The 22,396-nt window shown below is 45.8% G+C and overlaps 2 protein-coding genes across 2 annotated transcripts in view; one reads left to right on the top strand and one right to left on the bottom strand.

Annotated features, from left to right (window-relative positions):
• The first annotated feature begins 36 nt into the window (after positions 1-36).
• The window catches only part of LOC111070221 (tubby-related protein 4), a 30,059-nt gene continuing 7,699 nt past the window's right edge, over positions 37-22,396 (top strand). Inside the window, 2 exon segments of the mRNA XM_022360642.2 lie at positions 37-719; positions 7,960-8,190. Of these exon segments, the coding sequence (XP_022216334.2) occupies positions 8,095-8,190 (96 nt within the window). The 5' untranslated portion in view covers positions 37-719; positions 7,960-8,094.
• Positions 16,654-19,469, bottom strand: LOC111070317. Its single transcript, XM_022360754.2, has 4 exons — positions 19,045-19,469; positions 17,548-17,995; positions 17,353-17,480; positions 16,654-17,299 (listed from the first exon to the last, which is right to left on the bottom strand). Exons 1-4 carry the CDS (start codon positions 19,273-19,275, stop codon positions 16,796-16,798), a joined length of 1,311 nt encoding a protein of 436 aa, XP_022216446.1. The 5' UTR covers positions 19,276-19,469; the 3' UTR covers positions 16,654-16,795.

Here is a 22,396-nt window from a genome sequence, read left to right on the forward strand (position 1 = left end):
GCAATTGCGGTTGGTTCGTTGGAGCGCAGTGGAAGTCGCCAGGCAGCTGAAATAGTTCGGAATTATTAGAATTTCTGAAAGAAATACCAACTTTTGGTGGTGCCACAAGTTGCAGCTGCTGTCGCTGCATCACTGGAAATATTTCAACAGTTTTACACATATTAAATGTTGCTGTCGCAAGCGTTAAAGTACATAAAATCAATACCCTCGGAATAAAAACAACCAGGCGTCCCGTTAGAAGCGCGTAAATTCCGTCAGTTTTTCAAGAGCTTCAGTGATAAGAAAATGTGCGAATCGGCAGGCGCAGGCGCGCTCTTGCCCGACAAAATTTTCCGACTTTTCCTGCAATGCGAGCGGCGACGCCACAATCCAATGGCCACAGTTTACGTTCGGAAGTCGATGAAAGCTGTGTGCTGGCCGTGGCCAACGGAATTTTAACCGTTGCATGTGCGTTACGCGAGTGTGTGTGAGTGTGTGCCATGCGCGCGTCTGTGTGCCATCCGTGTAGTAGAGGAGCAGCGAACGAAAAAACGGAACGTCTGCTTTAACAATTGCAAACAGAAAACCAACACACAAACACACACCCATCACAGAGAGCAAGAGCGGAGCTTAAGCTGCATCCGGGATTCGGTTGAAATAGAAAAAACTATAATTAGATTGGCGTCCAGCATTGCAGTGGATACCTGGAAGCACAGGGACATCCACCCGCAGCAGCACAGGTGAGTGGCGGAATTTCGCTGTCTCCATGGAGTGGCAATCATTCCTTTCAGCAGGGGAGGGGATGGATTCCGGGGGTGGATTCCGGGCCCGGGCTCTGGCTCTGGCTCCGGTTGCTGCTTACAACAGACACTCTTGGTGGCATGTCCATGTGTCTCTCTCTCTCTCTGGAAGTGTGGGAGTGTTGTTGTGGCGACACAATGCTGCCGACCACAACAACACACACACCTCCCTTCCCTTTAGTTTTAGCCTCTAATTAAAGCCTTTTTTATCAGCACTTCTAGCTATATTTGGTTAGCGCTTCGCTGCTCTTGTGGCACATTTTTGTGTGTGTTTGTTTTGTGTACAAATGCCTGGAATTTAACAGTTACGGCAGAAGCAGTGCAGCGGCTGAGGAAGCTCTGCCCACGCACGTTTTCGATTAATCCCCACATCAAATGAAGCGAAGCAATGACAGTGAAAATCGATTGGCATTGGCACGCTTCCCTCTATGCCAGTGTGTGCGTGTGTGTGTGTGGCTGAAACGAGCCCGCGGGGAGCCCGGAACGGAACATTTCTGGCCGAGGCAATCATAAACGCGGCTATAAAAAAAGCAGCTCATCCAGTGGTTGGACATGTTGGCGAGGGGGTGGCGGTGGCCGCCCTGTCATACTAATGCGTGCAGAAATTGAAATTCCGTTAGTTGGAGCGATAACCTTATTCATGCATGCATGAATTCGCATGTTTGTGTGTGTTTGTGTGTTTTTCCGTTTTTGCATAATTTAGATGACCTGCTGCGCTGCTGGCGTCAACAGCGACCGCGACCGCGACCGCGACGCTAACGTCAACGCCAACGCCAACGCATGACCGCCAATGTCTTGCTGTTGTTCTTGGCCTGCTCTCTCTCCTCCTCGTACTTCTCTTCATCTTGTTCCCCCCCTCACCAAGGCGGCCACTCTGCTTTTTGAGAAATTATTTTTAAGTTTGTGGGTGCCAGGGGGCGTGAAGGGGAGGAAGATGTGTGGGAATGTGTGCCGCCGTCGCCCCAGCCCTCAAGGTCATTTACATTCTGTTTTATTTCTTTTCAATGAGCGTTTCGTAGCGTTTTCTCTGTTGTTTTTTGTTTATCTTCAATTTACATTTTTTCCTTCCTTCTTTTGTTTGCATTATATAATTTGTGACGTTTTTTAGGGGAGGGGTGTAGTGGGTGGTCGGTTGGGCGTTGCTTTTGTGGCAAGTTCAAGTGCAGCAGTGCCGAGACGACGGCCTCGGCTTGCGGTTGCTTTTTTGTGGAATGTTTTGCCAATATTTTCGCCAATGACAACACACACACACACTCATACAGGGGGGCGGTGGTGGTGTGTGGCCCCGCCCAGTTGAGTTGTTTACCTTGCCAATATCTGAATTTGCGGGTATTTTTATTATTTTGCATAACTAAAGAGGAAACAACAGAAAAAATAACAAGAGAAAGAAGAAACAACTGATAAGAGAACAAGAGAGAGAAGAAACAACAAGACAAAAAAAAAGTAGAGGAGGAAGAAACAAAAAAACAACAGAAAAGCAGCAACAAATGTTGAAAAAAACTGTTTATATTGCAATGGGACATTGTTCGTCCACTCTGGCGACCGAAGCTTTTGATACCCTAGAAGATCTATTGTTTTCCTGATATAATATGGTCATTCGATTCTGTAAGTTGTGCTAGAATATCCTTAGAAACAAACAAAAAATGGAGTTTTCCACCGATTGTTTCTACATCAGCCATAAGATACAGTGATAACCAATATTACACAAATTTAGTGAAGCAAAACTAAAACTCGAAATTCTTTCGTGGATTACTTTTGGTACCAATTCGTTTTTTAGCACACTGTTTTTTATTTTATTTTATATTTCCGCATTTCGGACTTTTACATAATGCCCTTACATTTCTATGGTTCACGATTTTGTAGGTATATTTTGTATGATGTTAAATCTTCCATCTTATCTGCGTTTGCAAACTTCCAGTCAAAGTCATAATACCCTACCTCCTTCTAGAGTAAAGAAAACGCACCCGGCAACAAAACCAGCAACAAGAACAAGAACAGCAACGGGAGCCGTAGCCGGTGGAGAGAAGTAGCGCCATTGAGGCGCACAATTTTCCCCGTCAGAGGAGGATTGCAGGGACTAAAGAGCTAGCGGTTGGGGATGGGGGTGTGGGGACCAGGGAGGTTTAGGTTAAAGTAGAAACAAATTATACGACACACCCCCCTCTCACCGAACGATGGATGGTGATGGTGGGGTTTCGGTAGCGCCCCGCCCGCATCAAGTCAATAAACAAGCAGCAGTTACAGCGGCAGCAGCAGCAGCAACAGCAACAACAACAACAATGGGAAAATATTGAAGGATGAAAAGGAAGGAGAGCCGCCGCCCGTCAGCTTTTATATGGCATTTCCCCAGTGCCATCGCTCCGTTGCGTCCCGTGTAGAGTCTCGTTCCCCCATTGCCGCTCTACATTAAAGCTCAGTGCACACACACAAACACACAAGCACACAAAGGAAAACAACACACACACAACATGCTCGTACATTTAACGGTTCCCAGCACCCCAAAGAGCAGTTTGTCTCTCTCACACCACCAGACTGCCATCGCCGCTGCCATCGCCGCAGCCACACTCTCAGTCAGTGACTCTCTCTCTCTCACTCTGTGGTGTTTGCTCTCTCCTCCTGCCCCTCCTTCGATGACAGAGTATTTGTCAATGTTGCTTTTCTTGGCTTGTCATTTATTTCATCATTTATGCAAAATTTTATTGCTTTTTCTTGTCTTTTGGTTTGCATTGACAGACTAACGGGGCAGGCTGTCGTACAAGGGGTAAGGGGCTAAACTATTGGGAGGGGCACAAGACCCAGTCACCACAGAAAGCCAAAGGAAATACTTGCCAATTAAATGCATGCAAATGCATGTACTACAATAGTTGTTGGCTCTCTGGAATCGATGTAACTTGAGGGAAAAATACGTATTACGAGTATTTCTTTAAATTTTATTATTAAGAATTTATTTAGCCAGACAGATCCAAATGCAAGTTAAGTTTATGTGGGTAGAATGAGTAATATATATGTAGTTGGCTATAACCACGCCTTCAAGTTCTGCCACCATTAATAGAGAAAAAGGTTACACCTAAAACAGATTTGTAGATCGAACAATTGTTTATTGTTGCATACCTACATTCAGATATTTTTTCCATGCGTTTTTATTGTTCATATTTTTATAATAATTGTTTGAAAATTAAATCTGATCTGAGTATGTAACGCGGGTATCCTCCTATGGTCGAAATATCAACCACATGTAATATTCTTTCTGGTTCTCCCCTCTGATTTTTTTGTCCTCGGTTTCGAAGGCATTTCTTGTGCTCGCTGGCGTGCGGCTAATTAAAGCGAATACCCCATGGGCAGTGGCAACACAGTAACTGGAACTCCAGGCAATTACTTGGGTGTCCTGTGGCCTGTGGCCCCCATCAACATCAACATCAGGGGAGAAGCAGAGCCAGGGTGTGCTTTGAACTTATTTCAATCTCGTTGGTTGCGTGGCATGCGGCCTAGAACAAAGCCCCAATACGAGTACTGGGGCATACATAATTATGCGGAACCCAAAACCAAAAACCAAAGCAGACTTTAGATCCTTTTCCCGATAAATGCTACTAAATAATACATTTTCCTGTGGCCACGACAGCACGAAGGGGCCCTGCGGAGGGGCCTCTTCTCGAATCGGGCACAAAGTTGTTCCTTCCTTCTGCTGTACTTGTGTACTTTGTGGCAGCTCTTGTTGCATGCCTCACTGCGTTTTCATTATACGACATACGAGAGAGCGAGTGAGTGAGTGAGGGAGAGAGCTGGATGGTTGCAAGCGGTTCAAGGGCATTTCCCTACAACAGAAATATAAAAACAATGGGCCAGCGCCTTTTAGGTAAATGAAAAGCTTTGGCAAATAAAACAAATGCGTGCACTCGCATTTAAATGCTGTCCTGTGCTGAGCTGTCCTGTGCTGAGCTGTCCTCTCCTTTGGCCGCAAATTGCGCCAATTAATTCCCAGACATGATGGCAGGACATGCGCGAAGGATAAAAAAGTAAATCATGATTTCAGCAGGGATTATTGGGGGGGCCAAGCATTTACGTAGAAAATTTACGCGCCATAAAACAGGGCGCTGGGCGGGCGCTCACAAAATTATGCTCACAAGCGCAAAAGATCAAAAGTTGCCGCCGACCGACTGTAGCTGTAGTTAAGCGCCTTAGGAGCGGAGCGGAGCGAAGGAGCCAACTTGCGTACAATGGAGCGTATACGCAATCCCATTTTGGGCAGCAGCTTAATTGCAGCCAAAGGGAGGGCAGCAGGGGAGCAGGGCAAGAAACTAAACTAACAAGCAACTAAACTTTCCCTCTGTCTTTCAGTTCTGTTCTGCTTCCTTCCACATAATTAACTTTTAATGGCAAAGCCAAAAACAAATCCTTGCCTCGTGCCACACACACACACACACAGAGCCTTATTATTGCGAGTATGAGGTGCAGCAAAATGACTATTGCTCGAGCTTAATGGCCTAGGAAATATTCATTAAACATTTGCAAATTGCAATTGTTATTTGTTTTGTCTTAAACGGATTTTAATTGATTTTGCACTTGAAATTCTCCGGAATGATGGCTATTTCTTGCACAGCAATTCCGTAGCTATAACTTATTCGTGCGGAAGGTGTGATAAATTCCTGAGCATTTGTAGATAATTCAATTGTAAATTCTCTTTAGCACTTACACTTGTGTGGAATTTTCCATTGAAAATTAGATTTTATGTGCAAGAAATAATTTCGAGTTAATTATTAGTAACAAATTTCACATGAGCCGACGGCTGCATTCGACGCCCTTAAGACCTAGAATATTCTTTGGTTAAATCATAAATATTTATATTATATAAATAATATTAATATTTTCTTACATTTTTGTACTTTTTCCTATAGTCTCAAGTTGCAAAAGTCTGGACTGTACTTGTGCAAAACCTTTCACTGCATTTAATTTGCACGTTAAATCAATAAAAACTGCTATTGACTTTAACTTTTGGCTTGTGAAGCATTCCAGCACAGAGCTATTTTTGGTTATTTCACTTTGATATCACGGCACAAAAGGCTGTGCCTTTGCCAGAACTTAAGCCATTGTTGATGGTTAAATGCATATTTCATGATGTCTCGGGCGTCGACGCTTTCGTGTCCATTGGCCCACCTGCACAGACCGACCGCCGGATCGAATCCTTTGACTGGCATTTCGACAGGCATTGCTGCCTGGCATTGCTGCCTGGCATTGCTTCAGTGTATTTTCGTTGCTTTTTGCAGCCTTATGGCGGCCATGAACCGCACGGTGCTAAAAGTGCTCAATGTCGCATGAAAGTGGAGAGCGGATAGCAGAGTGGATGCGAGTGGCATGTCAGGTGGCAGTCGGGTTGCCTTGTAAAGTGTGGCACGTTGCACAATTTAAAAAAGCAGCCGAACAAAGCCACACAGGCTGACTGGTGCGGCAGAGTGGCAAAAGTAACACGTACCAAAAATATGGCCTGGGGCAAATGTGCAATCATTCATCTCGAGAACTACTCGACAATGCATTCCACTCGCCCGTTTGCTACCCTGCCACACTGCTGCTGCCTCTCTCTCTCTCTTTCTCAGAGGCAGTCTCGTCTCTGTCTGACTCTTCCATTTATAACGAAATGTAGTTGGCTTTTTATCAATATTTAAGCAGGCTAAAAGGTTTCCCTCCTATAGAGATTCCATTAGTTTTATTCTCTCTGTCTGAGATCCCAGAGCCTTCCAGATATTCCTTTGTTGATGACGGCCCGCCCTCGGGGCGTATACGCAATCAAAAATTGTGTATCACATGACAAATTCAATCAGACAAAGCACACGACCTAATTGAAGCGAATGCGAATGGGAATGCGTGTGCTCTCGGCCGGCGGCAGTGCCTGGGCAAAGACAAATGTTGACTGGCTGCCAGCTAGACCAAAAATATTGTGCTACATAAAGCGAGAAGCCAGATAGAGTCAAGCAGTTCATGCAGGGAGCAACACACAGACATCAGACAGCAGACAGTTGAGAACATAGCCGTCAGGCATCCATCCATCCACCCATCCAGCCATCCAGCAGCAAGCCATATCAATTATTCAGGCATAATTTGAAACATTGTCGTACGCTCAACGAGCACTGTTCTCGGCTCTAGCCTAGTGCATAGGATTGTGATATCCTAGATAAAGCGAGTCAATTCTTTTGACAATTATTTAGCCATTTGTAGCTAAGAAATGATGATAGATGATAGCCTCTAAATGATTTATGTACATGCATTTGAACCTACAGGCCTTTGAACCTGAACTTTTCCTGGCATCTGCATTTCTGGATATATGAGGCTCATATTTTATTTATTTATTTTCTATTTTGTGAGTACAGGATAGTCTTTTAGTCGCCACACCACAAAATATCATTCCCACTGGCTTCTGGCTTTGTCCTTAGCTCTCCCCCCTTCTGCCTGCCTCTGCACTCGGTTGAGTTTTTGCCTGAAAACTTTTTAAATTATTTAAATGAGGAGAAAATGTACACACAAAAGGACGAAGCTCTCGACAACTTTTTTGCTCTCCCAGTTTTATATATCATATTCCTTTGCATCTTTTTTTCCTTTTTGTTTATTATTTTAGATCGGAGGCAAACGCACAACTTTTTGCCACAGTGTGGCTGTGTGTGTGTATGTGCACGTAAAACCATTTGGTAGAAAGCATTTTTATGTGCCATGTGCGAGTGAGTGGGTTATCCGTAGGGTTATTCAGGTTATTCGGTCTTGCCAGAGGAAGATAGGACACAGCACGGCCACAGCACAGCCACAGCACAGCGCCACTTGGCCACTAATACCAATTAGCGTGCCCTGGAAAGTGTGCTTCAAATTATGTGCCCTAAGGGGGGGAGATGCGCATAGTTGATATTCCATATTGGGGTTCCGGGATGGCTAGCATATGCCCCCATCAAGCACCCCATCAGCTCACATCCATCTACACAAATCCCCGGACAAAGCCCCTCGAGGCAGGGCGAGTGCGTGGCGTGTATGTGTGTGTGTGTGCGTCTGGCTGATAAGGAAGCAGCAGCAGAACAGCAGTGGCAACAGCCACTCCATTTGGCTTTCATCGTAAATTAGTTATTGGCATGTTATACCAAACGATAATGAAACTTTACCCTCCCCCACTGACTCCCATTTATCTCTATGTCTCTCTATCTTGTAGCAACATGTATGTGGCTTGAATCCGTGCAGGAGAACAACTACAACTACAGCCAGGGAACAGCCAGAGAACAACCAGAGGACAGCCAACCAACCAAGCAACCACTAGTGGGATATTGGATATAGCTGGGGACATAAAATGCATTTACATTTCGAGCGGAACATCAACACGAAATGCGACTGCACGATACTCTCGCTATCATGGATGGGAAAGGTGCCAGATGATATACCCGAGGTAAGTGCTGAAGCCGCCCTGCCCTGCCCTGCCCTCCCTTCCGCCCAACAATAGACCAAAAGCCATTAGGTGTGCGCTCCAAACTGTCATTATCCGCCTGGTGTCCTGGCCCATTTGTCCTTCATCTAGGGGTTCAATATTAATACAATAAATACTGGACAATGTCCATTAGGCTGTGTGGCATTTTAAACTATCAAGAGGGGAGGCATTCATGGGGAGGCTTCCCGTAAGGAGCCTTAGCTCAGACCCTGACCCTGGCTCTGGCTCTGGCTCTGGTCGTATTCCCTAATGCCCCTCAGCATTGCATTAATTTCTGGTTACGTTGGCCCGACGCTTTGCAGGCTTCAAATTGATTTTACATGCCCACCCACCATGGGGCAATCGATTGGTGAATTTTATGGGGATTGGGGAATAAAAGAGCGAGGCACTGGCCCGGTGCTACGGTGGTTGACTGTCTGAGTGGATGGGCCGTAACTTTTCCAATCATTATGAACTTTCAATGCTTGCACAACAAATGCCATATAATCCTTTTTATATTGAATATAAAAATCCAATCACGTCTGTCTTTCGGTATCCTCCACGTGCATTCTCCCAGCTACATTCTTATATCCTATCCTATCCTCCTACTCTTACAGTTCTTTCATTCCCCTTCTGTTCCTTCTGCTGTTAACCTTCAGATGGTTATGCTCCCACTGATGGTTCTGCCTCTTCTCTGTTGGCTCTGCCTCTGCTCTGATGGTTCTGCTCCCTTAGATACAGATACTTCTGTGTTTTGTAGCGCAAAATTAAAGTTAAGTGAAATGTGGCCCACGCAGCAGCATCAGCAACAGCCTCAAGTGGATCTTGGGGGGTGCTGTCCGACTCCCTACGTACATATATCTGGTTTCCTTGCTGTTTGTGGCGCCCATAAACTCGTTTTGCGATTTATTTAACAGTTTTCAATTTCGTTTTCAACACTCGTGTATGACTGACTCTCCGGGCATCAAAGTGGGCTGTGGGCTGTGGGGTGTGTGTGTGTGTGCGGCCACGGGACACGTGTCGAGGTTTGTCAGAGTGCGGCCGACGCGTGCTCTTGCTATTTCCTCATTTCCACATTTCCCGTTTCCATTTCCATTGCCATTTCCATTGCCATTCCGATTGTGAGTGGTGTGATGCAAGTGCGCTAAGCCACAAGCTTAATTCCTTGTTACGCCCTGGCAGCAATTTACCAGCGATAAGCACTTCCCCTACCCTAGCCCCTTTATCTTTTCCCCTTTTTTTTTTTTTGCCACCCTCTGGGCTATCAGTTCATTGGGGAGTTGGCCGCATTTCCCTTTCCACGGGCAATAAATCATCTGCATATTAAAACAAGTGAGAAAACACTCTCGAGAGTGTCCAATTTGCCAGGGAATCATAATATTTTAACAACTGCGTCGCCATTAATAGAATATTGATGATGGAGTGTGCGGTGCGTCATCGCGTTGCCTTTGTCTCTGATTTATTGGCTACAGAACAACAACAACAGCAACGACAACATCCTTCGAGTGGATATCCATACTCTCATTTTGTAGCAGAATATCAGAACCAAAGGCAAAGCTGCTCCTGCATCGGAGTCTGTCATATGCAGAAGGATACCATACCAAACCCAACCCTGCATAGCCATTTCCATTTTCATTTCCATCGTCTGCTTCGTTGCCATCCCAAGGGTTGTACTCACAAATTGACATGCCAGCGGACAAGGACAAGGACAAGCACAACTCAAATCGTAAATGGAAATTTAATAGCAATACTCTTGGATTTTTCTTGTATGCACATCGCACACATGCCCACAAATATATTTGAGGCATGTTTCCAAGGGACTTTCCCCTCCACATCATAATTTCCTCTCCAGTGGTTGAAGGACATCACATTATGCAGAATCCATAACAAATAAATTCTAATGAGAATAATGTGTGAAAACGTTAACAAGGAGTGGGGAAACATTCCACTTTTCTTTAATTTGTTGCCATTAATGTGCCAGCATCGATTTTGCCTATGCGTAAGAGTACAGTGCGTTTCAGATGAATATTTTAGCTGAAAGCTAAATCGTAAAAATACCGAATCGTTTGCAACGAATGGCTCTTGAAATATAAATCACTATGCACCCAACTAACAAAATACAAAAATAAATAGGGAGAAAGCGATTTCTAGAACCCAGCCCATTTTCCCTTAATTTCCTTTTCGATATAAACTCTATTAAATTGATGCACCTTCTGGCAACTGTGTCTAACAAAAATCTAAGAATAATTGCGAAACTTACCTTTTAGAATCTATATTGTTGAGACATTTACAGATGTACATCTGGCAAAATGGCATTTAAGCTGCCAGCAGAGGAAGAAAGTCGAGTTGAGTCGAGTCGGAATGTATTTTGCATATTTATGCCAAGCGCAGAAGTGTGCTACAACTTTTATGTGTCTTGCTGCTGCAAAAGTTTCGAATAATGCAAAAAAGAATAACAATTCTGCTGAGGAAAAGCTGAAGTTAAGACTGAAACTGAAGCTAAAGACGCTGCTTAATGCTGGATGCTGGTTGCTGGCTGCTGGCTGCTGATGATGGCCTGGCTGAAATGGTTCACTTAGCGTAATTAACTTGGCAACTTGGCTGATGAAGTCAGCCAAAGGGAAGCAGCGTCATTAGTAGTCAGAGGAGAGCTTAACATCATTAATATTTGAAACTGCCACTGCCACTCCACTACCACTACAGCTGCCACACACAGAGAGGACAATCCGTTTCAATTTTTTTTTTTGTACGCTTTTTGCACAGTTTTAATTACGCGCAGTAAAAAATAATTGAGTTCTTTTCAATCTTTGTGCCCAGACGACGACGACGAGGACGACAACAGTTGAGTGGCCGACTGGGCCACTGGCCACTGACCACAAAACCACTTGAATGCCCCTCCTGGCTAGTCCCAGTCGCCGTCGCAGTCACTCGCTAATTATGTGCAGCGGACCATTATCCCTATGTACCCTGTACATTGTAAAATATCCCCATAGTAACCGCCTGCGCACAGAAAACACGGAGAACCTCCGACGTTGTGTTGGTGTTGGTGCGTGTTTTTAGTTCATTTCGTAGCGCTCATAAAAATGCCGAGCTGTTGCCACCTTTCGATACGCCTCCACGCTTTTATTGTATGCAAGCGAAACTCTCTCTCTCTCTCCCTCTCCCTCCCTCTCTCTGCTGCGCTCCAGCTCTAGAGATTCATGTCATTTTGGTTGCTTTAAAGCTAAAGTTTGGTCCAACTTTCATCAGAAACGGCAGCCAGCAGGCAGCAGCAACAACAGCAACATCAGCCCTGAAAGTATGCAACGAAATGTGGGCATCCGAAAACTCATTTACTCGGAACACAATACACTGAGCAAAATACACAAGTATTTTGCTTAGCTTACTCTTAGATCTGTGATATCTATGGGATATTTGGCACACAAATCATATGGCAATTTCTTTTGAGCTTAGTTTTGGCTACACATCCTTTTTTCTCTCTGTGTACGCACACCCTCATAAGCATACGCACACATACGCACGCTGACAAGGGGAACGGCGTGCTCACGCGTAATAAATGTATTACGTGCCTGCTTGTAGTAGTGTGTCCCATACTCGTACCCTGTCCCACCCACACACCCACACCACCGCACTCAATCTGAGCTTATTTAAACAAGGAAAAGCCCCCTGGCAACAGCCTCAGCGCTCAGCCCCACCCTCAGACCATGTTACGTTTGTTACGCTTGTTGAACAGGTGCCGATTACAAGTGCCAATTTGGCTGTGCCTCTGCCTGTGCCTCTGCTGTGCCTGCGAGTTAATTGAAAACTTTTTAATTGTTTAGGCACGGGGCAACATTTTGAAATAAACTTGGCTTAGTGGCGCGCTTCGGGCTCTGCAACTGATTTATGGCCATGTCTTTGGCCAGGGCCTGCCGCTGACAGTTTCAATTAAGCAGCAAAGCACAGGGCCAGCGTCTCGGTCTCAGTCTTCGGACTGATGCTCTGTGCTCTGTGCTCCGTGTCTCGGGTTCCTTTGAGTGGCGCTAGAGCCAGAGAGAGAGAAAGGACTGCAATTTCAAACAATCGAACGGGGCAGCCAACCATCCATCCATTGATTCAAGTCGAGAGTTCTGTGCTGTGTTGTCCTGTCCTGCCCTGCCCTGCACTTCGATTGTTTGTTCTTGGCACTCTCTTGGCCCTGTCTCTGCCTCTAACAACTGTAATTTAATGTGCCCAGCAGCTACACTGAGAGAAAACAATCACTATGATACTCCGACGGGGAAAACCAAAATGTTTATCCTTAATATCCTTGTTATCCCAAATAAATAAGAAAATAAAAATTTCCAAATCTTTGCCTTGATAGTGGAACCAGTTTTTTCCTGCAGTGCACGGCTGTGCATGTACATCCCTGAAACTACAATGTGGGAAAAAACCACATACATGGCTCAATCATTCCCAATACTCGTAGCCAGCTGCACTCTCAGCCATCGACTTTCCACGCCCCGGTCTTCACACTTGGGTGACGTTGTGGCTTTCAGTTGTGTCATTGATTGGTTTACCCAGCATTCTGTTTGTTTGCATTGGCTTCGATCGACAGCCACGTCCCAGGATTTGTGGTTTTTCTATGTGCCGTGCCTCTCCTGCCACTCGTGCCACTCTGCCACTTTTGGCAACCATTGTATGCGACTGACCACAGCATACAAAGCTGCTGTTGCCGCAGCCCAGCCACCAGGCTAACCATCATTTCCGTTCAATTGTTGCATGCTGCATGCTGCATCAATCAATCAATTATGCAACCGAGCCCCGTCCATTGTGATTGCATAAGCCCCGAACTATTTCAGGCGCCCCTGCGTGGTGGAGAACCAAAAGTAATTTCAATTGGAGCTGCTCGTTGCTTTTAATTGTTTCAACATGTGAGCAACATTCCAATGTGAGTATGTTCCTGTCCTGGAACGATGTCTTCAATGCACTTTAATTTGGATTCCATTTGTGCACCCATCCATCCCTCCATCCATCCATCCACCCACACAATGAAAGCAGCTCAGAGTTTGGGGATGCAGAATGCATCCATTTTCAGGATGGATGTCAGCTGCGATGCTCTCATGCTCCATTTGTCAGCAACAGACAGGAGGACAGACACCTCATCTCTGTTGCTCATCTCCTCACTGTGAGAAGAGACACATTCAGAATCGGGGGGAAACTCATTTCGCTTTGTGCTCCTTTCTCTGTGAGACGTTCTCATTCTCCACACTCTCACCCCTCGATTTTCTCTCGGTAATGTTACAAAAGATGAGTTGCACTTGAGCATGCTAAAATGCGTTATTAAGTGCATAAATATGCAATGTGTGCAACCTTTGCACTCGCCAGCATCCAATCCCCCAGCTGCTGCCTCCCACCTGTCTAACAATGGCCGCCTCCGCCGCCGCCCCTCTTCAGGTGAGCCGTCGAGTGGTTGGGTGGATGGGCTACATGTGAGAAGAGCTTTTGAAATTTAATAAAATGCAAATTCAAATGCAGCAACCAGTCAGCCAGACACACCAGCATTTGCCACACATGCCACGCCCCATGTTCCCATTGTCAGGCAAAAAGAGGGCCTCTGTGCCTTCTGCATCCATCTGTGCAGTGCAACAACTGGAGGACTGGCAACACGCTAATGAGTTGAGTTTTGTCTCCATCTCTTGCCCCCAAAAAATACACACACACAGGGACGGAGAATAGGCCGGTCGCTCGGTCGCCATGGGCCGTGTGGTAGGCATTATGCAAAGAAGAGAGCAAAAAGGATGCACTGAAGCGACTGCCCTCAAACAACAAATTGTGGTAATGGAAAATATAAAGAAATACGGTGCGGCTCAGGCCTATAAAACTGGGCGAAAATCAAAAATAAAGGAGCTTTTCAATTAAAAAGTACAAACAAAAACCAATCTAATAATTTGTATCTAGTATGATATAAATAAACATAATTATAAGAATTATAATAATATATAATAATAGTAGTTATAATAATAATTAATACCCTGTACTTGAAGAGTGTACACTGGCTTCAAAATAATTTCAAGAGAGTTTATCCTTGGCTTTTTAAAGGCTCCAAAAGGCAGCTAGAATACCAGTTGACCCTTGCTTTCATTTAATCTCATTTTACATTTTATTTCATCTAAATTAAACGACCCTAAACTTTGGTAATATTATTGATTAAATGTATTTGCTGCTCTGTTAACTTTTGACATGGGTTTGGTTTTTGATCCCTACAGACCAAATAGATTATAGTTATTCCTTCTTCATGGTGCCAGCAATGCCTTCTCTTTAGGATGGAACCTTTATGTTATTTATTTAATTCCCTGAAACGCACTGTAAGTTTAATTATTTTTAAATTTAAGAAGGCAGCCAAGGGGAAAAAGCATAACATTAAAAAAGAGAGAGAGAGAGAGAGAGAGGGAGAGAAATAAATGTATAAAAATCGATACAACTTTTTGGGCGGGCATTAAAAAAGGATCAAACGGTGGAACACGTGTGCGCACACAGCACCGCCAGGAGGCGAAACGCACACGGATATATCTATGCTATCCTAGCGTATGCGGTGTATCCTTGTATATCCTTGTAGGTATACACATGTAAGTCCGCCGCAGGGAGACAGAGGTAGAAGGAGAGCGAGAGAGAGAGCAGTTCTAAGGAGCACCGCACACCCATAAAAAAGTTGCCAGTATTCCCATTCCCATTCCCAATCCGTATTGCCATTGGCATTGGCATTGTCTGGTGGGTCTTGGTCTGGGTCTGGCTCTGGCTCTGGTCCTGGTCTGCCTTTGGACGGTTGCCTTGGCTTTCACAGGGCCTGGGTAAGGGGCGGGGCGGCGATGAGACCCTTAAGCCACCTTCCCCAAAAGGTTCTCCTCAGTCTCTGCCTGTATCTCGGTCTGTCTTTGGCTCTGTCGAGAAGCCCTTTCACACCAAACCGTGTGGTATGTGTGTGTGTGTGTGTGCTCGTGGCACAAGTGGCAAAATGTTGTTACGTGAGCATTAAACCATATTTTAAGTTATTAAGTTATTGACAAAAGCTCACGTCACCCCTTATGTCGGGGCTTGGCTCTGGCTCTGGCTCGGACTGGGTCTGGGTAAGGGTTGGGTGAGGGTGAGGGTTGGGTAAGGGTTCGGTTGGGTTGGAGGACACTTGTGCGCTGCTTATCCCTTACGGCTTACAATGCCACGCCTAGGCGCACACACAGACACACAGATCTATGTATACATGTATGTCGTATGTCCTGTAAAATGCCTGAATTATATGTCTGAAGGATAAAAACTTTTGTGTAATACGAGGAGTGGAGTATCCCGTACTCGTACTCGTGCTCGGCACTTTTTCAATTTCTGTCCAAGCTGTTGGTCCGTTGCTCCGTTGCATCTCTTCTGTTGAAATTTCAGCTGTAAATGGAAACATAAATATTGCTGCCCGCCTGCCTGCCTGCCGGCTTGCCCCAGTGGGGCGTCTGCTGTGGTAAAAGTTTCCATCTCCGTTGCAGTCATTCACTCACATGTCCAATCCACTGGCTGGACGTAGAGCACTCTGCCCCTCCCTGCCTCTATCCCTTGTGTGTGTGGTGTGACTGTGACATATTTTACTCTTTCTGTTGCTGTTTCTGTTGCTGTTTCTGTTGCATTCTCGCAGGCGCTATGCCGCAATGTCAGGCCACCTCCGGAGTCTGACTCCAGGTAGCCTTTTATGCTATTGCCTTTTTCATCTGCAAAGGACATGAGACAAAGGCAAAAGTCGGCTGGACATGCTTGCCGGAAATTGAAATACAAGTTATTAGATTTCTTTGACAGCCGCCAGAACAGCCAGAGAGAACAGTAGAACAAAATAGGAAAGGAAAGAAAAGAAAAGAGCTAAAGCCACATCCCATCACATATATATTGAAAGTCGTAAATTGTTCTCGACTTTTGAATGCTTAAAGGATTATTTGTTGTGTTCCTTGCTGCTGTTCTATTTTCATTTACATTTTCCTCTGCAGTTGTTCTTTTCTTTTCTGTTTTTTTTTGGGGGGAGAAACAAAATACATGGCACATAAATTGCCATGGCAAAGGACACATTTGGGTCTCTCTCTAGCTCTCTCTCACTCTGTGACTTAATGTCCAAGCAAATAAACACACAGACACATTCGGGGGGAATGGGATGGGTTGTTCGTGGCTCTGCTGCTGTCGTCAGTTGGTTTTGGTTGCACAGTTTTTCCTTTTGTTTTCCCAATGCCAAATCAACCACCGCCGACGCAGATAATTTGCCAAGGGAGTTGTTTTATGGCCAAAGGCTGGGCAGAGCAGGGCAAGGCAGGGCAGTGCAGGGTAGGGCGAGTGTGTCTTAATATGTATGGCTCTCTGGCTCTGAATGTGGGCTGTGGCAAGTCGTGGGGCGCGGGGGTCAGGCGCCATGACCTACTTTTGTGTGGCAACTTTTTCAATTTGTTTGGCGGTACCAGGGAGGGGGACTTTTGCTTGGCTTGGGCCAGAAGTTTATTTCATAAAATACAATGCAAAGAATGTTGGGACTAAAGTCTACTCATAAAGCTTTCAATGGATTAACTAACGACTCTCCTGCGTGCCACCGTGCCACCGTACAGCCGCACTACTACTGCTGCTGCTGATGCTGCTGCAGGATCAACAGCAGCAGCCACATCAATGCCCAGCTGCCTCGATCGAGCTGCGGCAGTGCCGCATTCGTCTTGTCGTCATCCGTCTGGACATCCGTCTGGTCTTTTGCACGCGTCCTCGTGTAGAGCATATCCTCGGGTCGCATTTTTCGCGAATCCTCTTCCTCCTCCTCCTCGTCATCGGACATGTTTGGCGGTGCGGCGGCAGTGGTGACCTTGCCCGTCATCATCAGCAGTTGCATGCGTTGCATGGGCGTCAGTGGCGGCTCGTCCGTGGGCCGCTGCCAGTGCGGTGGCGGCAGAAAGGGCTCGTACGTCTGCGGCGCCTCCTGGGCCCTGTAGCCGTAGACGAACATCTGAACGAAAAGGGAGACGGTGCTAAAGTCCGTGATGACGGCCTTTAGGGTGCCACTGGAGTAGTGGCTGTACTCTGCCACAGGTGCCACATAGTTGGGATCCAGGCCGCTTCTGTCCGAATAGTGCTGAGGAAAAAGGAGAATTAATCAAGGCAAAAGGAAATCCGGCAGGCACCTACACCAAAGATGACAAACTTCACGTAGGTTATGGAGTCGCTGTCGACGTAGTAGAACACCACCGTGTGATTTGTTTCCACCGAGGACTCGTTTGGGGAGGTCTGAAAGGTTTCGTACACCAACTGATCGCCTGGGAAACGAATCGTAAATCATATTACAGAATCAACTCATTTAATTCATGGCTCAGCATCACTCACCCGGCTGCCTGTGGCCAATTTCAATGACCTTGTCGATATTATCAAACTCCAAACTGGAGCCAGAGCCGGGACCCTCCGTCTCTGTTTCCGTTTCCAGGTCTTCCTCCTCGATGTCCACCTCCAGGGCATCTCGCTTGATATTATCGTAGAGCTCTGTGAACTCCTTGCTCGCCTGCCCGAACTCGCCATCGTCCTCCTCGGCGTCATAGTCCTCGAAGGGCTGCAGCTCACCTTCAAACTGTCGATCGCGATTGATCAGCAGCGAGGGATTGACATTCAGAACGGTGTGATTGAAGCCAAATATCAATATGGTCACGTCGAAGGCGGGCGTGGGCAGGGGCAGGGGCTGGGGCTGGCTCTCTTCATGGCTCTGATTGGTGCCCAACACGCTGATCATGCCCACAACCAGATGATCCGTATAGCTGAACTTCACCTCCGCGTATATGTTCTGAAAGCAAGAGGCCCACAAAGAATCAGACACTCAATCCACTTTGGGTTGGAGTCAATCAAGCATGTCCACATCCATCAGCAGCTGCCACAATTTCCAAGATGTTTACAGTCGGCTGCGTCGATTATTTTGTGTATTTTCTTGAGAAAAACTCGCATCGTAATTGACTCAAGAAAATGCCTCAAATTGAAAATGCATTCAAGACGATTTTCACGATATATATATTCTAGAAATAACAAGCAAATTCGTACACCCCCGCCCCTGCCTCTGCCCCTGCCTCTGCCTCATTAGCCCCTCAATCCCATTTGACTTTTTGGCATTGCCACAAAATTGCCACATTTTTGAACATTTTTCGCAGTACACTCAAAGCCTTAAATTAGTTAAAGGCATATTTATTTTGTTCTGTTCGCTAAAATATATATATTATAGTGCATTATTGTTACTTTCAATTATCGGGCCACAGATGCCATTATTAGCTGTTCAAAATTGTTACGTGTGCACAGCACACAGCACACAGCTCATAATCCAATCTGATTTCAGGGCAAAAGAAATAAACAAAAAATTGAGAGACTATTGGTGGCGAAGGATAGCGACTTCTTGATACCCCCCATGTGAAATTTGTGTACTTTGCAGAAAAGGAATAATTGAATATATATATAGGAATATTTAAGGCTTTGTTTTGCTTTGTTTTAAAGCGTGTAGAAACTTTAAATGTTCAAAGAAGACATCAATCTATATATGTTCCCAATCAACTGCCTGTTGCTTATTCCCGCACAATCCCAACATGCCCCTACTAGTACCAGGTACAAGAGAAGAAATGCCAAAAAGATTTGGTAAACAGTGGGCCCAGCGGCGCATATACTGGATATAAATACACCGCACACACAATCTATATGTAGTAAAGACCCAAACTTGTTGTCGTCTGCAATGACGAAAAAGCGACAATTTGTTGTTTCTATATTCGGTTCTGGGGAATATGCAAAACGAACGTAGCACCGAGGGGTCACTTCTACACTATGCAAATTCGCAATGGGTACTCGAGAACTCACTTCCTCTGAGACAATTTCAATGTATGTGATGGGCTCGGGTATCTCGTAGTTGAAGATCACACGGGGCTGTTCGCTTATGCCGGCAGGACGCGAGTGCTGGACATCCTTGAGCAGCAGCTGATCCCCCTCGATGCGCTGGCCAACGCCAAAGAAGCGCTTGGCATCGCTGCCCCCGAGGAGAGCCTGAGAGGCAAAGATCAGCAGCAATAGACAAAATACTTTTGCACACATTTTTCCCTTTTTGTTTTTCGTTTTTTTTTTTTGTGTGTTTGTTGTTTCTCTTTAGTTGGTTGATTTTTGGTGGCACATTTTTAGAAAGAAACACTCGGCCCGAGACGATCGAGAGATCTTGCAACGCGTCGCGGCAAACGAACTTTGGCAACTGTGAAATGAGAATGCCGAGTACCGACTGCCACCGAGTGCCGTGCTGATGCTGGCCGCTGGGCTGCTATGTGCTCCAAGTGTTGACTGATCCATCGGTCGCTGTTTTCGCTTTCGTTTCCCCACAGAGAGAGAATGTTTGAGAGCCGCGCTAGATCTCGCGTGGCACAGGGAACATGCATAGTTCTCTTCTCCATTTGTTTTGGGCTTTTTACTCCCACTGCTGCTGCCGTTGCTGCCGTTGCTGCTGCTGCTGCTGCACTTGACCTCAAATCATATCTGGCCATCATTCCAGGCGGGCAACTCTTTGAACTCCTTGTCAACGACCCCTGTCGTATATCGGTCGGGACTCGACTCCCAGGCCCCATCCAACCCTTTCGAAATGCGTTTAAAATTGACAACGAAAGTCGTAAAAATAGCCTCGAAAAATACATGCATATATATATAGAATACGAGTAGGTGCTGTATATATAAATAGCGTGTGTCTTTTGCAAAAGAGTTCTTTGACTTTGTCACAAAACACGGGGGTTGCTGATTGATCAGATCCGAATAATTCATCGGCCATTCATGCTTTGAACTCTACGCGTGAGTTACCTTTTTTTTGCTCTGGCCTAAGTGTGCAAACGTTTTGCGGGAGCTTTTATAAATTGTTAATTTATGCCCCTCTAATTCTTTCATGTTTTTGTGGTTTTTGGTGTATCGCTTGCAGCCTTATATTTCATTTATTAAATGCTCATTTTGCATTATTTGTCCGTTTAGCCGCAGCTTTGTCCATTAGCCAGATAAATCCTTCTGGCCGGATATAGAATGGCTGCTTCTGCTTCTGGTTCTGGGTCTAATGCTGGGGTCCTGATGATAATGAAGCGGATGCGAATGCGAATGTGCGGGGGGGGGGGGCGACCGCGGGCTGGGCCCATGCATAATGGATGGCAATTATGGTTAATGCGCACAAGTGCGGCACGGTGTGGCCGAAATGTGTGGCACAGGCGCTGGCCTGGCAGTCAGGTGTTTGGATTAAAAATGGTTTTGTGTGCACGGTATCCTTTAGAGTTGAAGGATATATAGTTGATTCTGTGCCGATGATAGAGCCATAGAGCCAAATGGTGTTCCATAGAGTACTGCTACTGCTAGGAGCCATTGCTGCCGTTCCACCAAGGCACACCGAATGGCGCTGCCGTGTAATCAAAACCGTAGATGAATATAATTAATATATGCCACAAGCTCTGCTCTGCTACATTTGCAGGGTACCTTTAAGTCGCATCTCTCTGCAGTTCCTGGCCCGTTTTTAATTAAATGCTGCGTGTGCGTGTGTGTGTGTGAGTGGTGCAAGTGGCAGCATTAGAAATGGAGCATGGCAGTGGCAGCAACAACGGCAACATGACTGCAGTTTCGTGTGCCAAATGGCTGAAACATAAATTATGGAGAGCACCAGCCAATACTGCTGCTGCTGCAACCAGAAACTGCAGCATAATCAGATGCAGACACAGCGACAATCCGATAATAGTTTGTGCTCCCCTCTACGTACGTACCACGTACCGTACCGTACCCTGTGGGGCCATAAATTTAGTTATTCCTTTCTGACTGAGCGATTGCACAACATTTGAGTGTTTCCTAAACGAATGTAGGCAGGATGTTGGATGCTGGCGTTGGCAAAACTGTTAAGAAGCTTACAAGTAGCCACTTAGACATCAGGCAACAGCAGGCAGGCAGTCAGGCAGTGGGCCACAGCTACAGCCACTAACAAGCCAAAGACATGGCCAAAGTGCGAGGCTGTCAACGCCTTGCCTTCCGAGTCGCGTCGTGTCGTGTCGTTGGCTCTGACATTGATGGGGGCGACGGTGACGGCGACTGCTGCGGATGCCACTGATGTTTCTTGCGGTTCTTGTTTTATTACATAAATGAAATGAAATTATGGCATTTGATGATGGAAAATTGCATTTGCATTTTCCCCCCACCCCAATGGAAGTTTAAACAATTTGGATAACTTTAAGCACACTCTTCACTTCTGGGCCGCAAATGCTCCAAATGAATGCCACTCTGCTCCAATTAAAAGGCATTTTGGATGCCATAAACGTTCGCATTTTAGTTGTGCACTATTTAAAATGCAAAAGTGCAAAAGCAGAAGCAGAAATACACAAAAATACACTCACTCACTCATGTATCCGTGCATTGCATTCCGAAATGTTTCAAGTGTCTCAAGAGCACGAATCGATTGGAATTCGAATGCATTCCGTCGGCATCCGTGTGGCGTGGCGCTGTGCCGCTCAAGTGGTTCAATGAAAGGTTAACAACACTCTACAAAGAAACGTTGAATGGCTCTTCATAATTGCTATCCAATGGGCTGGGGAGGCTTGGGGTAAGAACGTTCTCGAATGCAGAGTGAACATGAGGCCATAATTATGGCAATATGAGGCCATTCAACGGCCTGTCGATGCCACTCGCCAATCGGAAATGTGCGTACAAATGGCCCAGCGACCAGCGCCAGACCAGCAATTACATAATTGAATTTACCATTTGCAAGGACATCGGGCATCAGAGCATATGCACATCAATCAATCGGGCTAATAAAGCAATTAACATGGTCAATGGGCGGGTCAGAAATCAATGAAAGGTCCTCCCTCGGGGGCCCAATGACCAATGACCGCCGCCCTGGTCCGCTGGTCCGCTCATTCGAAAGCGGAAATTACAATTTTGTGCTGCGATTGCGGGTATTTTAATTTATGCTTCGCGCAAATTGGATTTTGAGGCCCGCCCCCCACACCCAAAAAAAAAAATGCCCATTTAGCTTAGTCGGGGATTAGGCCCGAAAATGCGGAAAGCCTGTAAATTTTCGTTTAAATTGAAATGTATTTCGCTCTGTTGGCGCTTCTGCCAGTCAAACGCTAAAATGTAGGCTACAATTTCTGCCGGAAAAACAATCAATGGAAAGGCGGCAGCAGCAGGAGCTGCGGTTGAGTGCATCTGCTGCTGC

The sequence above is a fragment of the Drosophila obscura genome, unplaced genomic scaffold (genome assembly GCF_018151105.1).
Source record: "Drosophila obscura isolate BZ-5 IFL unplaced genomic scaffold, ASM1815110v1 contig_150, whole genome shotgun sequence".
Taxonomy (NCBI): domain Eukaryota; kingdom Metazoa; phylum Arthropoda; class Insecta; order Diptera; family Drosophilidae; genus Drosophila; species Drosophila obscura.

What these genes read in the sequence shown, in the direction of transcription:
- LOC111070317 (XM_022360754.2), bottom strand. Translation starts at nt 19,275, where the DNA reads ATGTGTGCAAAAGTATTTTGTCTATTGCTGCTGATCTTTGCCTCTCAG. An exon ending in TTGAAATTGTCTCAGAGGAA is followed by an intron (nt 17,996 to 19,044) that starts GTGAGTTCTCGA and finishes TCTTGCTTTCAG; the next exon opens with AACATATACGCGGAGGTGAA. An exon ending in TGAAGTTTGTCATCTTTGGT is followed by an intron (nt 17,300 to 17,352) that starts GTAGGTGCCTGC and finishes CTTTTTCCTCAG; the next exon opens with CACTATTCGGACAGAAGCGG.